The 18,204-nt window shown below is 47.5% G+C and overlaps 1 protein-coding gene across 1 annotated transcript in view; it reads right to left on the bottom strand.

Annotated features, from left to right (window-relative positions):
* Positions 1-18,204, bottom strand: part of CSMD2 (CUB and Sushi multiple domains 2) — a 192,550-nt gene that overhangs the window by 58,919 nt on the left and 115,427 nt on the right. The window contains exons 21-25 of the mRNA XM_089914073.1: positions 16,626-16,744; positions 16,051-16,120; positions 14,017-14,133; positions 10,739-10,948; positions 2,181-2,369 (exon numbers count right to left, since the gene is read on the bottom strand). Coding sequence (XP_089770199.1) covers positions 2,181-2,369; positions 10,739-10,948; positions 14,017-14,133; positions 16,051-16,120; positions 16,626-16,744 — 705 coding nt within the window. The remainder of the gene's footprint in view (positions 1-2,180; positions 2,370-10,738; positions 10,949-14,016; positions 14,134-16,050; positions 16,121-16,625; positions 16,745-18,204) is intronic.

Genomic DNA, 18,204 nt, shown 5'->3' with positions numbered 1-18,204 from the left:
AGAACAGGGGGAGGTAAGTGGGGACCAGGCCCTGAGGCACACCGTGTGCTACCCCAAGGGGGTTGGATGCTACCCCAAGGGAGATGGGGACGCCTTACTAGCTTCTGAGCAGGGCAGTGTCTGGAGTACACGAGTGGCTTCAAAGGCTCATCCTCACTACGCTGTGAAAGGTGGATTGAGGGACACAGACTGAAGGCTGGGCGCCCGGTGACGAGCCTCATCTAAGCGGCCTGGGTTAAGGTGGAGGCAGCACACAGAGAGAAGTGGATGCATTTGAAGGGCAATTAGGATGTAGAATTAGCAAGACTTGGTGACTAGGTCGGATAAGGGAGAGGGAGCCTGCCCAAACTGAAGGCTGAATAACCAGGGGACTAGAGGCACCCTTCACTAGATGAGGATCTCAATGTAAAGGCAGAAAGACAATGACTTCCATTTTGAACACGCTGGGATTTAGATGCCTCTGGATAGGAGAAGATATTCAGTAAGGAATTGGATGTACAGGTGAAGAATTCAGGAAAGAGACAAAGGTTGCAGATACAGATGGCATGTGGAGATGTGAGGGAAAGAAGACAGTCTGGGAAAAAAATCCAAAGGACAGCAACACTTAAGGGACAAAGAAATAGATGACCAAAAAGTTAGCACAGGCAGAAAGGTAATTGGAAAAGCAAGAGAAGATGGCGTCTAAGAAGCTAAGGGAAGAGGGCTTCCTTGGTGGTGCAGTGATTAAGAATCCGCCTGCCAGTGCAGGGGACACGGGTTTGAGCCCTGGTCCGGGAAGATCCCACATGCCGCGGAGCAACTAAGCCCGTGCGCTCCAACTGCTGAGCCTGTGCTCTAGAGCCTACATGCCACAGCTACTGAAGCCCACGCACCTAGAGCCCATGCTCCACAACAAGAGAAGCTACCCTAATGAGAAGCCCATGCACTGCAACAAAGAGTAGCCCCCGCTCACCGCAACTAGAGAAAGCCCGTGCACAGCAATGAAGACCCAATGCAGCCCAAAACAAACAAACAAATAAATAAAAGAAGCTAAGGGAAGAACTTTCTTAGGAGGGAGAAGGGATTGTGGCTCAAGATGTCTAATGGAGGAAGCACTGCTCGTTCCTCTCTCCTGTGATGCCATATAAAGGAGTAAAAAGGGAACAAAAGTCCACAATGAAGCTTGTCATATAGCAGGTGACCAGCCAACAATTCCAGGATGATGGACTAGTTATACACGAGGATGGTTCTGAAAATCTGAAAAACGAACTGGAAGTTGAATAGTTTTAGAGATTATGATCTTATATTCCAACACCAGAACAGCTCAGTTGTGCAAACAAGGTCTCTTTATCTATGGAGAGTTAATACTTCCAGCTCATCGTTTCTGGGCCAGTTACTGCACTGGGTGCTTTACATGAGCCATCTTGCGACCCTCGCAGCTCTTACGAAGCAGAGGTGAGAAGCTCCATTGTACTAAGGAAGAAACTGGAGGTCAGAGAGGTGAAGTGGTTCAGAATGAAGCCCAGGGCGGTCTGATTCTGGAACTGGGGTGTTTTCTCCTGGACTATACTGTCCTCCTGCCATATTTTCCCCTTTCAAGACAAATCCCAGCTTCTCCTCCAGGAAAAGGAAGGAAAATGGAACTGAGGTGTGCAGACAGGGGTAGGGACAGCATGACCTCCTGGTCCTTCTCCATCCTGGTTCTGGTTAATGAAGACCCAGGAAAGTGCCACCTCTAGCTCCCTGATATCATCAACTCAGATCTCTCTAGGCTCGTGTAGGAGAGGGAGAATAAGCTGGGAGGTGTTTCTAGAAAACAAGAATTTCCTAGAAAGATGCTTTATTCTCTCCTCCCTTTAGGAAAGTGCCATGATTACCTCTCTCTACCCCTCAGCATATCAGTGTCTTCCCTTCTGACTGGGGACATCTAACCCACAAGGTTGGCTATTCCCAAGGGCTGAGTATGTATTCCTTTGGCTGCGACCCACATCTCTTCCAGGTCCTCCCTAGTGCTGGCCCAGAACTCTGTCCCAGGACCCTCTTCCTGGATAGGCTTGGTCTCATCTCTATGGAAACAGGATGGACAAAGTTTGCCAGGACCTCCCAGCATGGGTGATCCCATGGGGCGGGCACGTGGAGGCTGGGACTACTCAGGATCAGTGTCCCTAAAAAGAATCACCAGGGATGAGGGAGGGACATACCTTCACACCTGGGCAGGGGGTGGTCCCAGTTCCGGTTGGTGCCGTGTTGACATGTGAGGACAGGGTGGCCCATCAGTTGATACCCTGGGAGGCACTCGAAGGTCACCGACTGCCCAACATTGTAGCCAGCTCCCCGCACAATGCCATTCGCAAAGGGCTCGGGGTCTGGGCACTCTTGAAGTTCATAGGCTGGAAAAGATCACGAGAGAAGATTACTTTCTCCTCTCTGGGCATTTTCTCCCTGACCAGAATATAGGCATACCAGGAAGTTAGCATAGTGGTGGAGGACCAAGACATGGACTCAGATGGGCCTTCCTCATTTTCTAGCTATTGGCTTTGGGCAAATTATTTAAGTTCTCTATGCCTTTGTTTTCTTATTTAGAAAATGGTTATTGTGAGAATCCAGTAGGATCAAATATACACAGCTCTTTGCACAGTCCTGGCACATGGTGAGAACGTAATCAATGCTATCTGTTATTATTGTTTCCATGGGAATAGGGGACCCAAGGAAGACAAGGCTAGATTGAACCATTCTTCTTCTTTTTTTTTTTTTAAACATCTTTACTGGAGTATAATTGCTTTACAATGTTGTGTTAGTTTCTGCTGTATAACAAGGTGAATCAGCTATTCGTACATATATATCCCCTCCCTCTTGCATCTCCCTCCCACCCTCCCTATCCCACCCCTCTAGGTGGTCACAAGCACCGAGTTGATCTCCCCGTGCGATGCAGCTGCTTCCTACTAGCTATCTATTTCACGTTTGTGAACCATTATTCTTTGAGCACCTCACTGGGGCTCAGCATTCACCTCCGCTCTTTCCTGTTGCTGATCTCATTCAACCACCAAGGTCACAAACACAGGAAGTGGTCAGGTGAGGACATGAGTGGGGCCCTTCTAACTCTGAGAAATAAGAGCCCATCAGGAGGGAAGAAATGGGGTGGGAGGAAGCCAAACCTGCGGCAAAGGACAGAATAGCTGGGGTAAAAGTCCCTCTAAAGAACAAGGAAGTTGCTTCCCTGAGTCTGAGTGTGCCTGCCTCACACTCCTTAATGGGAGCGGCTGAGTCCTGGCCCACCACGAGAAGTCGTTGAGGGATTTGCTAAGCATGTCACAGAGCAGAGCCTTCACTTAACTGGACAGTAACTGGGCTCACCAGACAGAAAGTCAGCCATGGGAGTAGAGGGAGCATTCCAATAGTGGAAATTCTCAGGGGGGGTAGCTGAGACCCAGTGAATGCTCCATGCAAGCCGGAGCACTCATCACGTGCAATAACAACACGAATGACAGTCATCACGAGAGTGCCATTGCTGAAGTTCTCCCTCTGTGATGGTGGCTATTATGTATTTCCTTTCAGTACCGTGCAGGGAGGTCTCTGTGGGAAGAACTGGGCAGGTTTCACTGGACATCATCAAGTAGTTGGCTGTGTTGAAAAAGCGAGCAGTTCTAGAGAGAGTGGGTGGGCTGGTCAGCCAAAGGGAACATGGCTCTGTTAGCAGCAGAGGGTTTGGACAACCTGGCAAATAAAGTCTTAGTAGAAGTAGGGAGCCTGTAGCTCAGGGAGGTGACTGAATGGATGAATTGGGCTTGTGGGTTTTTTTTTGGTAAAATATTTCATTTATTTATTTATTTATTTTTGGCTGCGTTGGGTCTTCGTTGCTGTGTGCAGGCTTTCTCTAGCTGAGGCGAATGGGGGCTACTCTTCGTTGCAGTGAGCGGGCTTCTCATTGCGGTGGCTTCTCTTGTTGCGGAGCATGGGGTTCTAGGCACATGGGCTTCAGTAGTTGTGGCTCGCGGGCTCTAGAGCGCAGGCTCAGTAGTTGTGGTGCACCAGCTTAGCTGCTCCGTGGCATGTGGATCTTCCTGGACCAGGGCTCAAACCCATGTCCCCTGCATTGGCAGGTGGATTCTTAACCACTGCGCCACCAGGGAAGTCCGAGCTGGGCTTTTAAAGAGAAGCCTCGGTGGGAACAGGGGGACCCAATGATGGGGAGGAGCCTGAAGACCGAGGCCTCATGAGAAACCAGAAGCAGCCTGGAGGAGAGAAGCTGGGTCTTTCTTACAGGAATTGTCTCCAGTGGAAGGAGCTGGGCTTCTCACAAAGAGAGACCCTGAAGTGAGGGTACCAGGACTGCTTTCACAGGGAGAGAAGTCTCAGAGCCCGTTCCACCACAGGAAGCTTCAAAGGGAGAAGTTGATGAACTAGAGACTGTCATACAGAGTGAAGTAAGTCAGAAAGAGAAGAACAAATAGCGTATAATATTGCTTATATATGAAATCTAGAAAAGTGATACAGATGAACTTATTTGCAAAGTAGAAATAGAGACACAGATGTAGAGAACAAATGTATTGATACCAAGGGGGGAAAGGGGGAGTGGGATGAATTGGGAGATTGGTATTGACATAGACACACTATGTATAAAATAGATAACTAATGAGAACCTACTGTATAGCACAGGGACCTCTACTCAGTGCTCTGTGGTGACCTAAATGGGAAGGAAATCCAAAAAAGAGGGGATATACATACATATATATATATATATATATAGCTGATTCACTTTGCTGTACAGTAGAAAGTAACACAACACACTGTAAAGCAACTATACTCCAATAAAAATTAATTAAAAAAAAAAAAAGGGAGAGGTTGGGCCTAGAGGGCAGACGTGACCCCTAAGAGGTGGACTCATTAACTTTCCCGGGAAAGGGCTCTGTAGGGAGACTAGTAGTAGATGCTCCAGTGGGAACAGATACAATTTCAAACAAAGCGCCATGTTAAAAATACTAATAATGATGATGTCTAACATTTTGGAACAATGTCATCATTTTGCTAAGTTCTTGTGTTTTTACAATCTCCTGAGAAATTTTAGTGGAATAAGTTAAGCCTGTCAGACTAGGAGACCTGGGTAGGAGTAGCTTATGCTGTTACTGAAAACTTTATGGGAATATTTACCTGAAGAAGGGAAAGGAGAACCCCAGCCGAGGATGTTCAGAGTGTCTAACAGGAGGGATTATGAGGAAAAGTAAGGATTTGGATTTCTTCCAAAGAAAGTCAAGGGACCACAGAGAGCTAGGCCTGCTCTATAGAAATGGCGGCTGTGGTGACAGGTGGCTCTTTCATGAAGCAGGTCTTTTCATAAAGGAAAAACCTGGGGTGAGTGGTCAGGCTAAAGAATGTGGGTCTATGGGGCAGGGAGGATTATTTGGGCCTGACACATTGGGAGGCCTTGGTGGGAGCACCTGGGCCTCTGGCACTAGAGACAACCTAGTTGGGAGGTTGGGGTCATCATACACGAGAAGGCTTAATGGAAGCTGAGGTCAGGTCTGAGGGGGGCAGCTGCCCTGACACCAAGAGTGGCTCCGCAGGGGCCGTCAGGACTGGGGCAGTGGGCAGGTGCCGAGGAAAGAGCTGGACCTGTGACCCAAGGGAAGCCTCAAGGGGAACTGCCAGGCAAGTGCTGGGGTAAAATGTGAGAGGGGAGCTGGGCTACCACAGAGTGGAAACCCCAGTGGACATCGCTGGGCCTCTCACACAGTTGGGCCAACTCAGGTGAAGGGGTTGGTCCTCTGAAGGCAAACTTACCACCCCTCCTCCCTGCTTCCACCCCTGCCCCCTGCCACACACACAGCGAGCATCCTCAAGAAACCGGCTTCCTCTCAACATGTGGAGCCTCGGTGTGTGTGGCGCTAACCCAGAGTGCCGGCCTGTGTCTGGAAGCCTTAGTGCAGGGCCCGTGTGCAGAGGAGCCTCAGGTGAAGCTCCTCAGAGGTGAGGGCTTGGTGAGCATGGGAGGGGCTGAGACCAGGGCTCTGTGGGGGTAGTTAGGTCTCTTCTACAGGGAGGGAGTCTGCAGGACTCAGAGGGCAGCTTTGACAAGGACTAAGTGGACTTAACACGTGGGGAATGCAGCGAGAGTGTCTAGTCTCACCACGCAAGCTTGGCGGGCAGGGCTGTGCCCGTCACAGGGGTGAAGGCACAGGGCACGGGTGGGCCCCAGAGCGGCTGTCCCTGTCATGATGGTGGCGTAATCAGACCTTGCATGTATCCGAGAGGAGGAGCCTCAGGGAGAGCCCTTGGGCCTGAAAGAGGATGTTACAAGTTGAATTGTGTCCTCCGTAAATTCACATGTTGAAGTCCTAACCCACCCCTGTGTCTCAGAACGTGACCTTATTTGGAAACAGCGTCTTCGCCTGCCTTTACCTAAATTAAAATGAGCCCGTTAGGGTGGGCTCTATTCCAATATGACTGGTGTCCTTATACAAAGGGGAAATTTGGAAGAAAAGGAAATAAAAGGAATCCAAATCGGAAAAGAAGAAGTAAAGCTGTCACTGTTTGCAGATGACATGATACTATACATAGAGAATCCTAAAGATGCTACCAGAAAACTACTAGAGCTAATCAATGAATTTGGTAAAGTAGCAGGATACAAAGTTAATGCACAGAAATCTCTGGCATTCCTATATACTAATGATGAAAAATCTGAAAGTGAAATCAGGAAAACACTCCCATTTACCATTGCAACAAAAAGAATAAAATATCTAGGAATAAACCTACCTAAGGAGACGAAAGACCTGTATGCAGAAAATTATAAGACACTGATGAAAGAAATTAAAGATGATACAAATAGATGGAGAGATATACCATGTTCTTGGATGGGAAGAATCAACATTGTGAAAATGACTCTACTACCCAAAGCAATCTACAGATTCAATGCAATCCCTATCAAACTACCACTGGCATTTTTCACAGAACTAGAACAAAAAATTTCACAATTTGTATGGAAACACAAAAGACCCCGAATAGCCAAAGCAATCTTGAGAACGAAAAAAGGAGCTGGAGGAATCAGGCTCCCTGACTTCAGACTATACTACAAAGCTACAGTAATCAAGACAGTATGGTACTGGCACAAAAACAGAAATATAGATCAATGGAACAGGATAGAAAGCCCAGCGATAAACCCACGCACATATGGACACCTTATCTTTGATAAAGGTGGCAGGAATGTACAGTGGAGAAAGGACAGCCTCTTCAATAAATGGTGCTGGGAAAACTGGACAGGAACATGTAAAAGTATGAGATTAGATCACTCCCTAACACCATACACAAAAATAAGCTCAAAATGGATTAAAGACCTAAATGTAAGGCCAGAAACTGTCAAACTCTTAGAGGAAAACATAGGCAGAACACTCTATGACATAAATCACAGCAAGATCCTTTCTGACCCACCTCCTAGAGTAATGGAAATAAAAACAAAAATAAACAAATGGGACCTAATGAAACTTCAAAGCTTTTGCACAGCAAAGGAAACCATAATCAAGACCAAAAGACAACCCTCAGAATGGGAGAAAATATTTGCAAATGAAGCAACTGACAAAGGATTAATCTCCAAAATTTACAAGCAGCTCATGCAGCTCAATAACAAACAAACAAACAACCCAATCCAAAAATGGGCAGAAGACCTAAATAGACATTTCTCCAGAGAAGATATACAGAATGCCAACAAACACATGAAAGAATGCTCAACATCATTAATCATTAGAGAAATGCAAATCAAAACTACAATGAGATATCATCTCACACCAGTCAGAATGGCCATCATCAAAAAATCTAGAAACAATAAATGCTGGAGAGGGTGTGGAGAAAAGGGAACACTCTTGCACTGCTGGTGGGAATGTGAATTGGTTCAGCCACTATGGAGAACAGTATGGAGGTTCCTTAAAAAACTACAAATAGAATTACCATATGACCCAGCAATCCCACTACGGGGCATATACCCTGAGAAAACCAAAATTCAAAAAGAGTCATGTACCAAAATGTTCATTGCAGCTCTATTTACAATAGCCCGGAGATGGAAACAACCTAAGTGCCCATCATCGGATGAATGGATAAAGAAGATGTGGCACATATATACAATGGAATATTACTCAGCCTTAAAAAGAAATGAAATTGAGCTATTTGTAATGAGATGGATAGACCTAGAGTCTGTCATACAGAGTGAAGTAAGTCAGAAAGAAAAAGACAAATACCGTATGCTAACGCATATATATGGAATTTAAGGGGAAAAAAATGTCATGAAGAACCTAGGGGTAAGACAGGAATAAAGACGCAGACCTACTGGAGAACGGACTTGAGGATATGGGGAGGGGGAAGGGTGAGCTTTGGCAGGGCGAGAGAGAGTCATGGACATATACACACTAACAAACGTAGTAAGGTAGATAGCTAGGGGGAAGCAGCCGCAAGGCACAGGGATATTAGCTCGGTGCTTTGTGACAGCCTGGAGGGGTGGGATAGGGAGAGTGGGAGGGAGGGAGACGCAAGAGGGAAGACATATGGGAACATATGTATATGTATAAATGATTCACTTTGTTATAAAGCAGAAACTAACACACCATTGTAAAGCAATTATACCCCAATAAAGATGTTTAAAAAAATAAAAAAAAAAATAAAAAAAAAAAAAGGGGAAATTTGGAGGCAGACAGACAGGGAAAACAACATGTGAAGATGAAGCCAGAGATGGGGGTGATGCTTCCACAAGCCAAGGAATGCCAGATGGCCAGCAACCCACTAGAAGCCAGGAGAGAGGCATGGAGTATATTCCTCCTCACAGCTCCCAGAAGGAACCAGCCCCGTCCACACCTTGATCTTGGGACTTCCAGGCTCCAAGACTGTGAGAGATTAACTCTGTTGTTTAAGCCACCCAGTCTGTGGTACTTTGATAGAGCAGCCCTAGGAGACTAATAACTAGGAAGCCTGAGAGAGGCATGCGTCTGTCCCAGAGAGGCACCCTGACCTTGTATTTGGGCCTGAGTCTCTCCTGGGACAGCCTGTGGCCGCGGGACGCATCATAACCCATTGGGCAGGCCTCACTGCCCACCAAGGCTGTGTACACTTCACAGGCACAGGCTCCTTTAGTTAGGGTTAGCCTCTGTGATGCGCCCACATACAGCCCCTCTGGGTGGGCAGCTGCGTTACCACCAACGAAGTGGCACTTTCTGGGAAAGAGGCTCGGCTTCTCGCTGCTGCTGCCTTGGTGTGAGGGTCCCAGCTCCTCCTCCTGAGGCTTCCCAGGTGGTAACAACCCTGACCATACTCAGGGATGGTCCCCAGAGGGGGCAGTGCCCGTATAACTGGCCCAACGGTGGGGTACCCTTTAAAGCTTTCCCTCAGTGACAAGCCCAAATCCTTGGTCAATATTCATCTCCGACAAGGGATAAAAAAGCCAAATGTCAGAATGGTATGTATATAGAAATTCTATATTACCATAGAAAACACAACCAAAAAAATCATGACGTATTACATATTCTTCACAAGAAACACGTAACTAGGTGTGGGAAAAGATCTGGAAAGATCACATCAAAACAATAGTGGTTATTTCTGGGGAATAATTCTGGGTTTGGAGGCTGTAGACAAAAAGCTTGGCCTTACCTGTAATGTTTTAATTTCTTAATTCCTCCCTCCCCTCCCTTCCCTTCTTCCCTCCCTCCTTCTTTCCTTTCCTCTTTCTCCCTCCCCCTTTCTTTTTTTAACACGGTAGGTGTGTTTGTAGACTGTGTAATTAAAAATTAACTTAAAAAAAGCAGATTGCAAAACAGTATCTACAGTGATCCAATTTTGGTTAAAAATATAGTTATGTCAGTATACGTACAGAAAAAATGGGAAAAGCAAACTGTTACAAGTTGATATCTCTGCATAAGGCAGGGTTATGGGAGAATTTTGACTTTCTGTGATGCGCTCACAAAAACTTCTGTGATGTTTTAATTTTTTGACAAGCATGTACTAGCCTTGGAAAAAAGTCTAAGCACATGAAAAAAAATTCAGTGGAAGAATATGGGCAAAGAGGTTAGAACAAATGGTTCAGTCAGTCACACTCGGAAAGCCCCCGAGGGATACGTCGGGTCTGATCAGGGCCTGTGTACCGCTGCACAGGTGGGCACAGCTGCACGGGCAGAGGTAACAGCCCCTCCACAGGGGAAGCCTGAGCTGGAGTAGTGGATGGAGCTTTTCCAGGAGGAGAGGGCCGGTCACAGGACTCCAGCTCAGGATGGGGGAGCTGCGGTGAGCGTGGTCCAGCCTCACACAGGGAAACCCTCAGCGGGAGTAAACACACCTGTCTCATCGTTAAGGCTCAGTGGGCCCTTCTGGGCTTGTTACAAGAATTGTTACTGGAATCCTCCATCATGTTAGAGGAGGAGCTTTGCTGAGCATAACGGACACACAGGGGAGGACCCAGAGGAGGAAGCGAGCCTCTCAAGGCCAAGGGGCAGTGGCTGGTTGGACACTCGGGGATGCCTGAGCGGGACTGATGGGTCACTTGCTCAGGGGAAGCTGCTGGCTGTTGGGTGGGGCTGGGGATGGAGCCTGAGAAGGCGCTTTGGGGCTGCCGCCCTGGGAAGGGCTTGTCGAGGGGGTTCAACAGCCTCTGTGGGCCAGAGAGACATGTCACGGCGGTCGGGCCTGCCCCCCACCTCCCCGCCCTTCCTGGGTTCCCTCCTCGGCTACGCAGAAGGCTGGGAAGACGGGTGGTTGTAAGAGGTGGGGATGGACGGGCCTTCCCTCTCCTCACCCTGATACTCCAGCTTGAATCCCGGCCGGTTCTGTGAGTGGTCGCTGTGGAAATACACGGTGGTCTCATGGGATGTGGAGAGCAGGGCGCCGGGAAGCTCACTTCCACTGAATCTGCCCATCATGCGGCTGGTCTCATAGGGGCCATTCCGGATTTCTATGAAGTCATGGTTGGGCTCGGTGGAGAAGTTCAGGAACTGGATGTGAGCTCCTGGGAGCAAGACAGAGGCAGACAGTGCCCAAAGCAATACAGTCCCGCATCCCATGTGCCGCCTCATGAAAGCATCACCAGCCAGAGACCACGGGTCCCCTCTACGGACTGCCCACCCAGTTAGGGTTCCCAGACCACATGTGGGGAGTCACCAGTCCAGCCCAGTCTCTCGTCTTCAGGCAGGACTGAACTTAAAAGTATTTCTATTATTCATTCGAAATGAAAGGCATCAGTCATTTCAGAGTGCCGTCTTGAGTCTGTTTTATTTTGTGGAAAACGACGTTCAGGGTTAACACCTGATTAGATTTAGGATTCATATGTGTAGTATCAGTATAAAGATAGCTTCGTTAAAATAAACTTTTAACTTAAAAATACCACCACTTAAACATAACTACACCCAATCAAAAGACATGAACTTCAATACTGGTATTTTCCAGAGCACTTATGATGATTCAGAAATTAGAAGAATACATCGTCCTATTGGTTCTATTAATATGCCAAGTGAAGTTTATACTTCGGGGTCTTATTGGATTAATCAAGATCTCCTAGCAACCCAACAGGTTAAATGGATCTCATTAACATCTTAACTTACATATTAATATATTCTTTGAAGAATAAAGGCGGGACTACTGATATTTATTTATTGATAAGATCTCTCAAAATCAGATTACTATTATTGAAGAAATGTATTTCTAAGCATACAAAGAAGTCTGCAACGTTAATTATGAAAATCTGACTACAAAGCAGTATGTAGCATACAGTTCTAATTTTTGTATTAAAAAACTGGAGGACTATTCATTGATTCACTAACAACATTTACTGAGCTCTTGCCATGCATCAGGGCTGTGCTAGGTGGGCACTGCACGGGGAGGAGTGAGATCCACAAGGCCCTTGTCTTCATGGAGGTCGCATTTTGACGGTGAGGACCAAGTTGTGAGTGATCGTTCCTGCACGGTGGGATCACAGATAAACTGCAATGTTTATAATTTGCTTAGAATGGGCACATAGGCGCGAATTTTTTTTTTTTTTTTTTTTTTTTTTTGCGGTACGCGGGCCTCTCACTGTTGTGGCCTCTCCCGTTGCGGAGCACGGGCTCCGGACGCGCAGGCTCAGCGGCCATGGCTCACGGGCCCAGCCGCTCCGCGGCATGTGGGATCTTCCCCGACCGGGGCATGAACCCGCGTCCCCTGCATCGGCAGGCGGACTCCCAACCACTGCGCCACCAGGGAAGCCCAGGCGTGAATTTTTTGCATCTGACTATTTAAATAAAATAAAGACTTGGCGTATACTGTTGAAGACCCTTCATGTCTCCTGCCCTCTCCCACTGTCCTTCTCTCCACAGAGGCAGTCACTCCCATGAATTTGGAAGATAGCCGTCCAGTTCATGTTTTTAGATTCTTAAATACATATCTGGTTTGTTTTAAACATTTGCATGAATCTTATTATACTGTACATAGAGTTTTGTAAACTTTTAAATTTAGCATGTGTTTTTCAGGGTCTGTCCTTGTTGATATGTAAAGATACAGTTCATTGATTTTAACTACATATTAATTAATTCCATTTAATGAATTATCCAGCCACACTATTCACTCTCCTATTATTTAACATGTATATTGTCTCCAAATTACAGATAATTTTACATTGAGCACCTTTGTACTTATCTGCAGAACCTATGCTTTCCAGCCCAACGCCCATGCGTCATCCCAACACCGGGGCTGCACGTCATGAAAGGGGCTCAAGGATTGCAGAATTTCTGAACTAACCTGCCTGACTGCCGCCATCTAGTGGCAGAAGCTTGTAAATGCAGCGGCTTTTAAACACAAAGCAGGTGCCATTAGGGCCTGTTTGGAGTCCAACACTAACTTGAAAGCAAGGGATCTGGTCTTCTGTGACTGGTCCCTGCAAGAGGATGACTTCCTGGAGGACTTAAAGATAGAGGTCTCTGGTGGCTGAACATCAAGACATACAAAGTGATGCACCTCCCACTTAAACTTCTGTTTTCCTCTGGATGTAGCCCTCCCTCCAGCCCTTTATCATCTGAGCTTCTTCTGACTCATGCCTGAATGCAGAGCTATAGGGTCTCCCAGCTCCTCTTTCCTCAGTGTCTCAAAATATGGAGTTTCCCAAGGCTGCCAAAGTCATCATCATTTTGTACCCTGATCGTCCATCCCCAGTTTCCTTCAGGAGATGGTACTTAATGTGACTCCATTTTCTGAGGGTCACAACCTCTCTCCTCCCCTCAGGTAAGATTTAGATCTTTAGTTAGATCACTTTCTCTTAAAACCCTCTTCTCCATCAGAAGACCCACTCTAGGATGAAAAATAAAGAACAAAAGAGGTGGTCTTCACTCCTGAGGTCACAGACTGGGGGTTCACAGGCCTGCTCAGCAGTGATCTCCTCGGGACATTTCATTTGTAGGAGCAGAGAAATGACTTGGGCAAGATGACCTATGTGTACAGCCTATAAATTCCATTCAACATAAATCCTTTATCTCTTCAACAGAAATACTGGGGGTTAGATTACATTCCCAGTGCACAACACATGAATCTCCACTAATTTAATTTTGTACCCAGATTAGTGTCCTCTAACACCACACCAACCCCTGTGTCTACACACACACACACACACACACACACACAGACACCTCCCAACCTCTAAGGCCAGCTAGAAGGTGAGTATAAAGAACACAAACTCAATTTCATGTTGCCCTTGGCTCAGTTTAATTAGGATGAGAAATTAGATACTGGAATTAAAAGAACAGGCTGAAGTCCAGTCTCAGTAAAATAGATTGTTTTTTTTCTTTTTTAACCAGCCCTGAGTAATTTCTCATTCCACCTTTTAGCCCACTGCTCAAATGATAAAAATAATAATGGCAATCCCTGAAGATTTCTCCCTATTTTATGTCCCCAAAGCCCGTTCATCTCTACCATTCCTAATTGATCCTCACGCTTGCAAAAGAGGTCGACAGCTGAGGAAGCAGAGAGGCACAGAGCTAAATGGACTCAGCCGAGGTTAGTGACAGCCGCAGACAGCCGCTTTAAGCCAGAGGCCTGGGCGTGAAGACTTACCAAAGCCCACGGGCAGTGCTATTTGCCAGGAGCAGTCCGTGTTGCTGGGGTAGCTGCCGGGGAAGCCGGGGCTCAAGATCACTCCGTCCATGTCTTCCACTGCTCCTCCACACTGCGCTGTGACCGTGAGAGCAGACAGAGCGTTAGGACTGCAGTGAGGTGAGTATGGGGCCATACAGCATTTGGACTTCCCCAAGTCAATTTCCCTTTGAGAACCCAAAGGAACCTATAATTCATCTCCCTAAAAAACTGCAGACAAGGGCCAAACTGAGCGTGTAAATCCAGGAAGGGAAGCATCTCCTAGGTCTGCCCAGCCGTCCACAAACCCAAGTTATGGATGCTTGACCTTAAGCATGCCCTTCAAAGTCAGTTTCCTTAGTGAGGCCATGTAGCACAAGTGGTCTGCCCCAGGAGATGTGTGACCATCTCCTACACTATCCCCCAAATCTCCCTCTCCTCGCTGTCCAGTCAACTCTTCCAGGACTGAAAAATAGGAAAGAAGGGGATGGGGATGCGTTGGCACGCGGCCAGGCTCTTTACAAATACATATTCCATGGGACTGGGGGGTCAACAGAAGAGCCTCACCACGAGTCCACCCTCAGAGCATTGACACACGCCCTGAGCCAAAGTGACTGTGATTATTTCAGCCCAGAGGGGTTTGGGCATCTGAATCTCCAATCGAGGTGACTTCAGTCACAGTCACCTGAAGATGCAGGGCTGGGGCACGACTGCAGCCTGGTCAGTTGATGTCGATTCTTTCCTTTTACATCTTATTAGGAAAAGGCTGTGTGAGCAGAAAGGGGTTAGCTTGTCATGGGAGGCCACAGAAAGGAGCGGAGGGGAGGCCATATACCGTGTGTACGCAAACGCCTTCTGGGGAGAGGACTACTCGACCACACAGACCCGAAGGGATCAGTGCCCAGGTGCAAAGCGGGGACTTGGGCGTTGACCCCTGGGGTCACAATCCCAATGCTCCCACTTCCTGAGTGACTTTGGGCCAGCTCTAACTCCCTTCACCCCAAACCCCCAAACATCAGTTTCCCCCACCCAGCACTTGTGTCACAGGGTGGTTATGAGGTTACAACAGAAAGGACTTCGCCTGACTTGGAACAGTGGCCGGCACACACAGTACACCCTCAGCCACGGCAGCTGCTGTTCTATGAGCAGTTCCCCGGGCAAGACCTTTGTGATACAGGATGGGGAAAGGGCCCTGGGCTGACCAGTCCCATTTCTGACTGCTCTGCAGACGACCAGGTCTGTATCCTGGTGAGATCACTGAAGGGAAATCTCATATGCTCCGGTGGCACGCCCTTCGCTCACCTTGCCTCCTACCCGAAGGTTAGCCTAGATTTGCACTTGACAGTTGGCGGGGCACCAGGGAAACCTAGGTTTCCATTCCCAACTTATGCCACTTTCTTCTGAATCCTAAAAGCCTTAGTTTTCCTATTGGCAAAAATGAGGGTGATGACAGCTGCCCTGAAGAGCTGTGGTGAGGAGACACGTAGCTCTGTGCCCGGCATGTGGCAGACCTTCAATAAAGGGATGTTCCCCCTGCCCCAAGCTGACTAGAAGCTTCTGAGGGTGGAGATCCTATCTTTTCTTGTATCCAATGATCTCGTCATCACTACTTGGCACAGAACCAAACCAAGTCCTCGTTTCACAGGGAACCCTCAGCCTTCCTCTATCAGTGGATTCCATCTGTCTGTCCCACGAGAAGTCACAGGGGAAAGCCCAAAGTGCCCAGAGGTTCCATTTGGGGTTTGGTCGATTATCTGGAGTCAGAATGGTCATCATCAGGTTTTCGAATGGGCAAGCCTCCTGTCATGTTTCATTTGGTGGGTGAAGGTATCCAAAACTCAGGAAAATCTTGAGAGTTAAAGCTTACAAAAATCTCAGTCTAAAGTACTGCCTGTGAGCAGACCCGGAATACCAAACTTCCTTTGGAGTCGAACTTGATCCCAGCGATATGTCACTGGACTCAAAGCCCTGGTAGAAATGGATTTGAATGACCTGGAAAAGTGGGGACTCTCTTACCAATACAGAGCGGAGGAGGGTAGTTCCAGCGCCGCACGGTCCCGGGCATGCAGGAGATGTGGGCGTGGCCCTGGAGGAATCAAGAACAGGGTGGGCTAGCTGCCCCCACGGGCACAATTGCGTGTACAACCTGGAGCAGGGGGCTTGTTCTGGGGCCTTGGGTCAAGGAACAAGACACATGGATCCACTGTGGAATGGGGAGTGAGGCAGAGGGAGAGAGATCTGGGGAAGGATGCTTATTAGCGGCTATTGCTAAAGAATTCTCGTTACTAAAGGTTCCTTGTGAGACTCCTTTAATTACTAGAGTCCCTCACTGCCTTCAAAGGGAAATTAAATTTTCCTAAAGTCTAATCAAACCGAAACTTTGCAGGAACACATTCAAGGCTGGCTTGTGCCAAATGGCTAAAGTCAGCACCTTTGCCTTTTTCATGAACAGCTCCAGGAGGGGATAACAGTGCCTGGGGGATCTGGGGGGCTTCTCTCTGTTCTTTGGTGACTGCAGCTCTGCTGGGGGAAGGCCGGCTGACCCCAGCTCAGGGGACACCTTTCCGGCCCTGGGGGTCAATGGGAGGTACCTGGAGGGCATATCCCGGTTCACACTGGAAAGAGACCACATCGTTCACCAAGTAGCGCTCGCCAATCTTCACCCCGTTACTGGGCACAGCAGGTTCTGGACAACTGCTCAGGCCCACCGCTAGACCAGACAGAGACAGACAACAGGAGAATGGACAAGCCCATCAGGTGGATGTAAGAGCAGGCCGAGGGCATGGCTGGCAGCAGGGAGGAGCAGCTGCCTCCAAGATGTGTCTTCTCTGCTTTCTCTCCTCCCAACCTCTAGGCCAGGGTTTCCTAAGCCTTTCACCTCCCAGCACATGAGAAAATCAGAATGTTCATATGGCACAGAGGCTCAACAGACCAAAGCCTCCTGGGGGCAGGCAGGTATCATCTGGGGACTCTGGCTGTCCAGAGGCCCTGGGGCTCAAAACTATACAACATTGCTATCACCCCAAGAAGTTCCATCATGCTCTTCCCAAGCAACGTTTGTGCTTTTAAGAAGTGAATGTGGTGCTTGGAAATGGAAGCTGTTTGGGCCTAAATCTACAAATCCCAGCATCTGGGCCAAAAGACTCCAAGGACAATATTAAAACAATCATCAAACTGAATTGAAAGTACTTCATCTCAACTGTCATCTTGTCTCTTTTTGCCCCACTCTTCCCTGCAGTCCAAGTAGAAGGCAACTCAGTATTTAGTGGGGTGGTCACAACTTAGTAATCTGACACCTGCTTACTGGAATGGCAGTGGTAGACAGAAGGAGGACGAGGGGCAGAGAGAAAGAGAAAGCAAGAGCAAAAGCGTGTGGTGGGAGAAGAACGCAATGGGGAGAGAGGTGAGGACAGAGAGAGGAAGACAGAAGGACACAGAGAAAAGTCCATTCTAATTTCTTTACATTGCATAGCTTGATTTATTTAAGCCATGCTTACAACAAAGGAAGACTTAAAAAAATCATATGCAATTTATTACTTCTGAAAGCACATTGTTTCATTTCCATTTCAATTAAATAAATATTAAATACACAGCAGTAGACAAGACTTTTCAGTACCCTTCAAAACCATTTGCCTCTACAATAGCAGTTAATTCTCCCCTCCTGTACCCTTTGTAGATTATCTACAAAACAAACACAACTACAGGGTACTGGCTCCTAGGAATTTCAGTCTCCAAATACTAATGGAGACCTCTGTTTTCCCCTAGTTCTTTCCACTGTGAGAGGACAGTGCATGATAAACACCAGCTACTGAGAAAACTACCCATTCCTTTGAATAACAGCAACAGCAAAAAAAATTCAGAAAGGTGAATTTTTCCTGGGAATGAGGCAGTAGAATGGCAAAGAGATTTAGGAAAGTTCTATCTTTGGAACATGTAAGAAAAGAGAAGATTCTAGGGAACATTTAAGAACTCAAATTTAAATATTGGATAAGGAAACAAAACTGGAGAGAACAGAGATGAGAGGGTGAAAGGAAAAGTACGAATTATTCAAGAGCCCAGGATACTTCACCCTGCTGGGTGAGTGAGGCCTGAGAGGTCTGTGGGAGGAAGGTGTTGGAGGTCTCTGTCCTATCCTCCACCCTGCAGGGTCTTGGCCTCCAGCTGCCCCAG

Source organism: Delphinapterus leucas, chromosome 1 (genome assembly GCF_059928025.1).
Source record: "Delphinapterus leucas isolate spDelLeu-1000000601 "Yukka" chromosome 1, BTC_Dleu_Yukka2, whole genome shotgun sequence".
Taxonomy (NCBI): domain Eukaryota; kingdom Metazoa; phylum Chordata; class Mammalia; order Artiodactyla; family Monodontidae; genus Delphinapterus; species Delphinapterus leucas.
The sequence above is the reverse complement of the archived record's forward strand: the minus strand, read 5'-3'. Positions and strand labels throughout refer to the sequence as shown.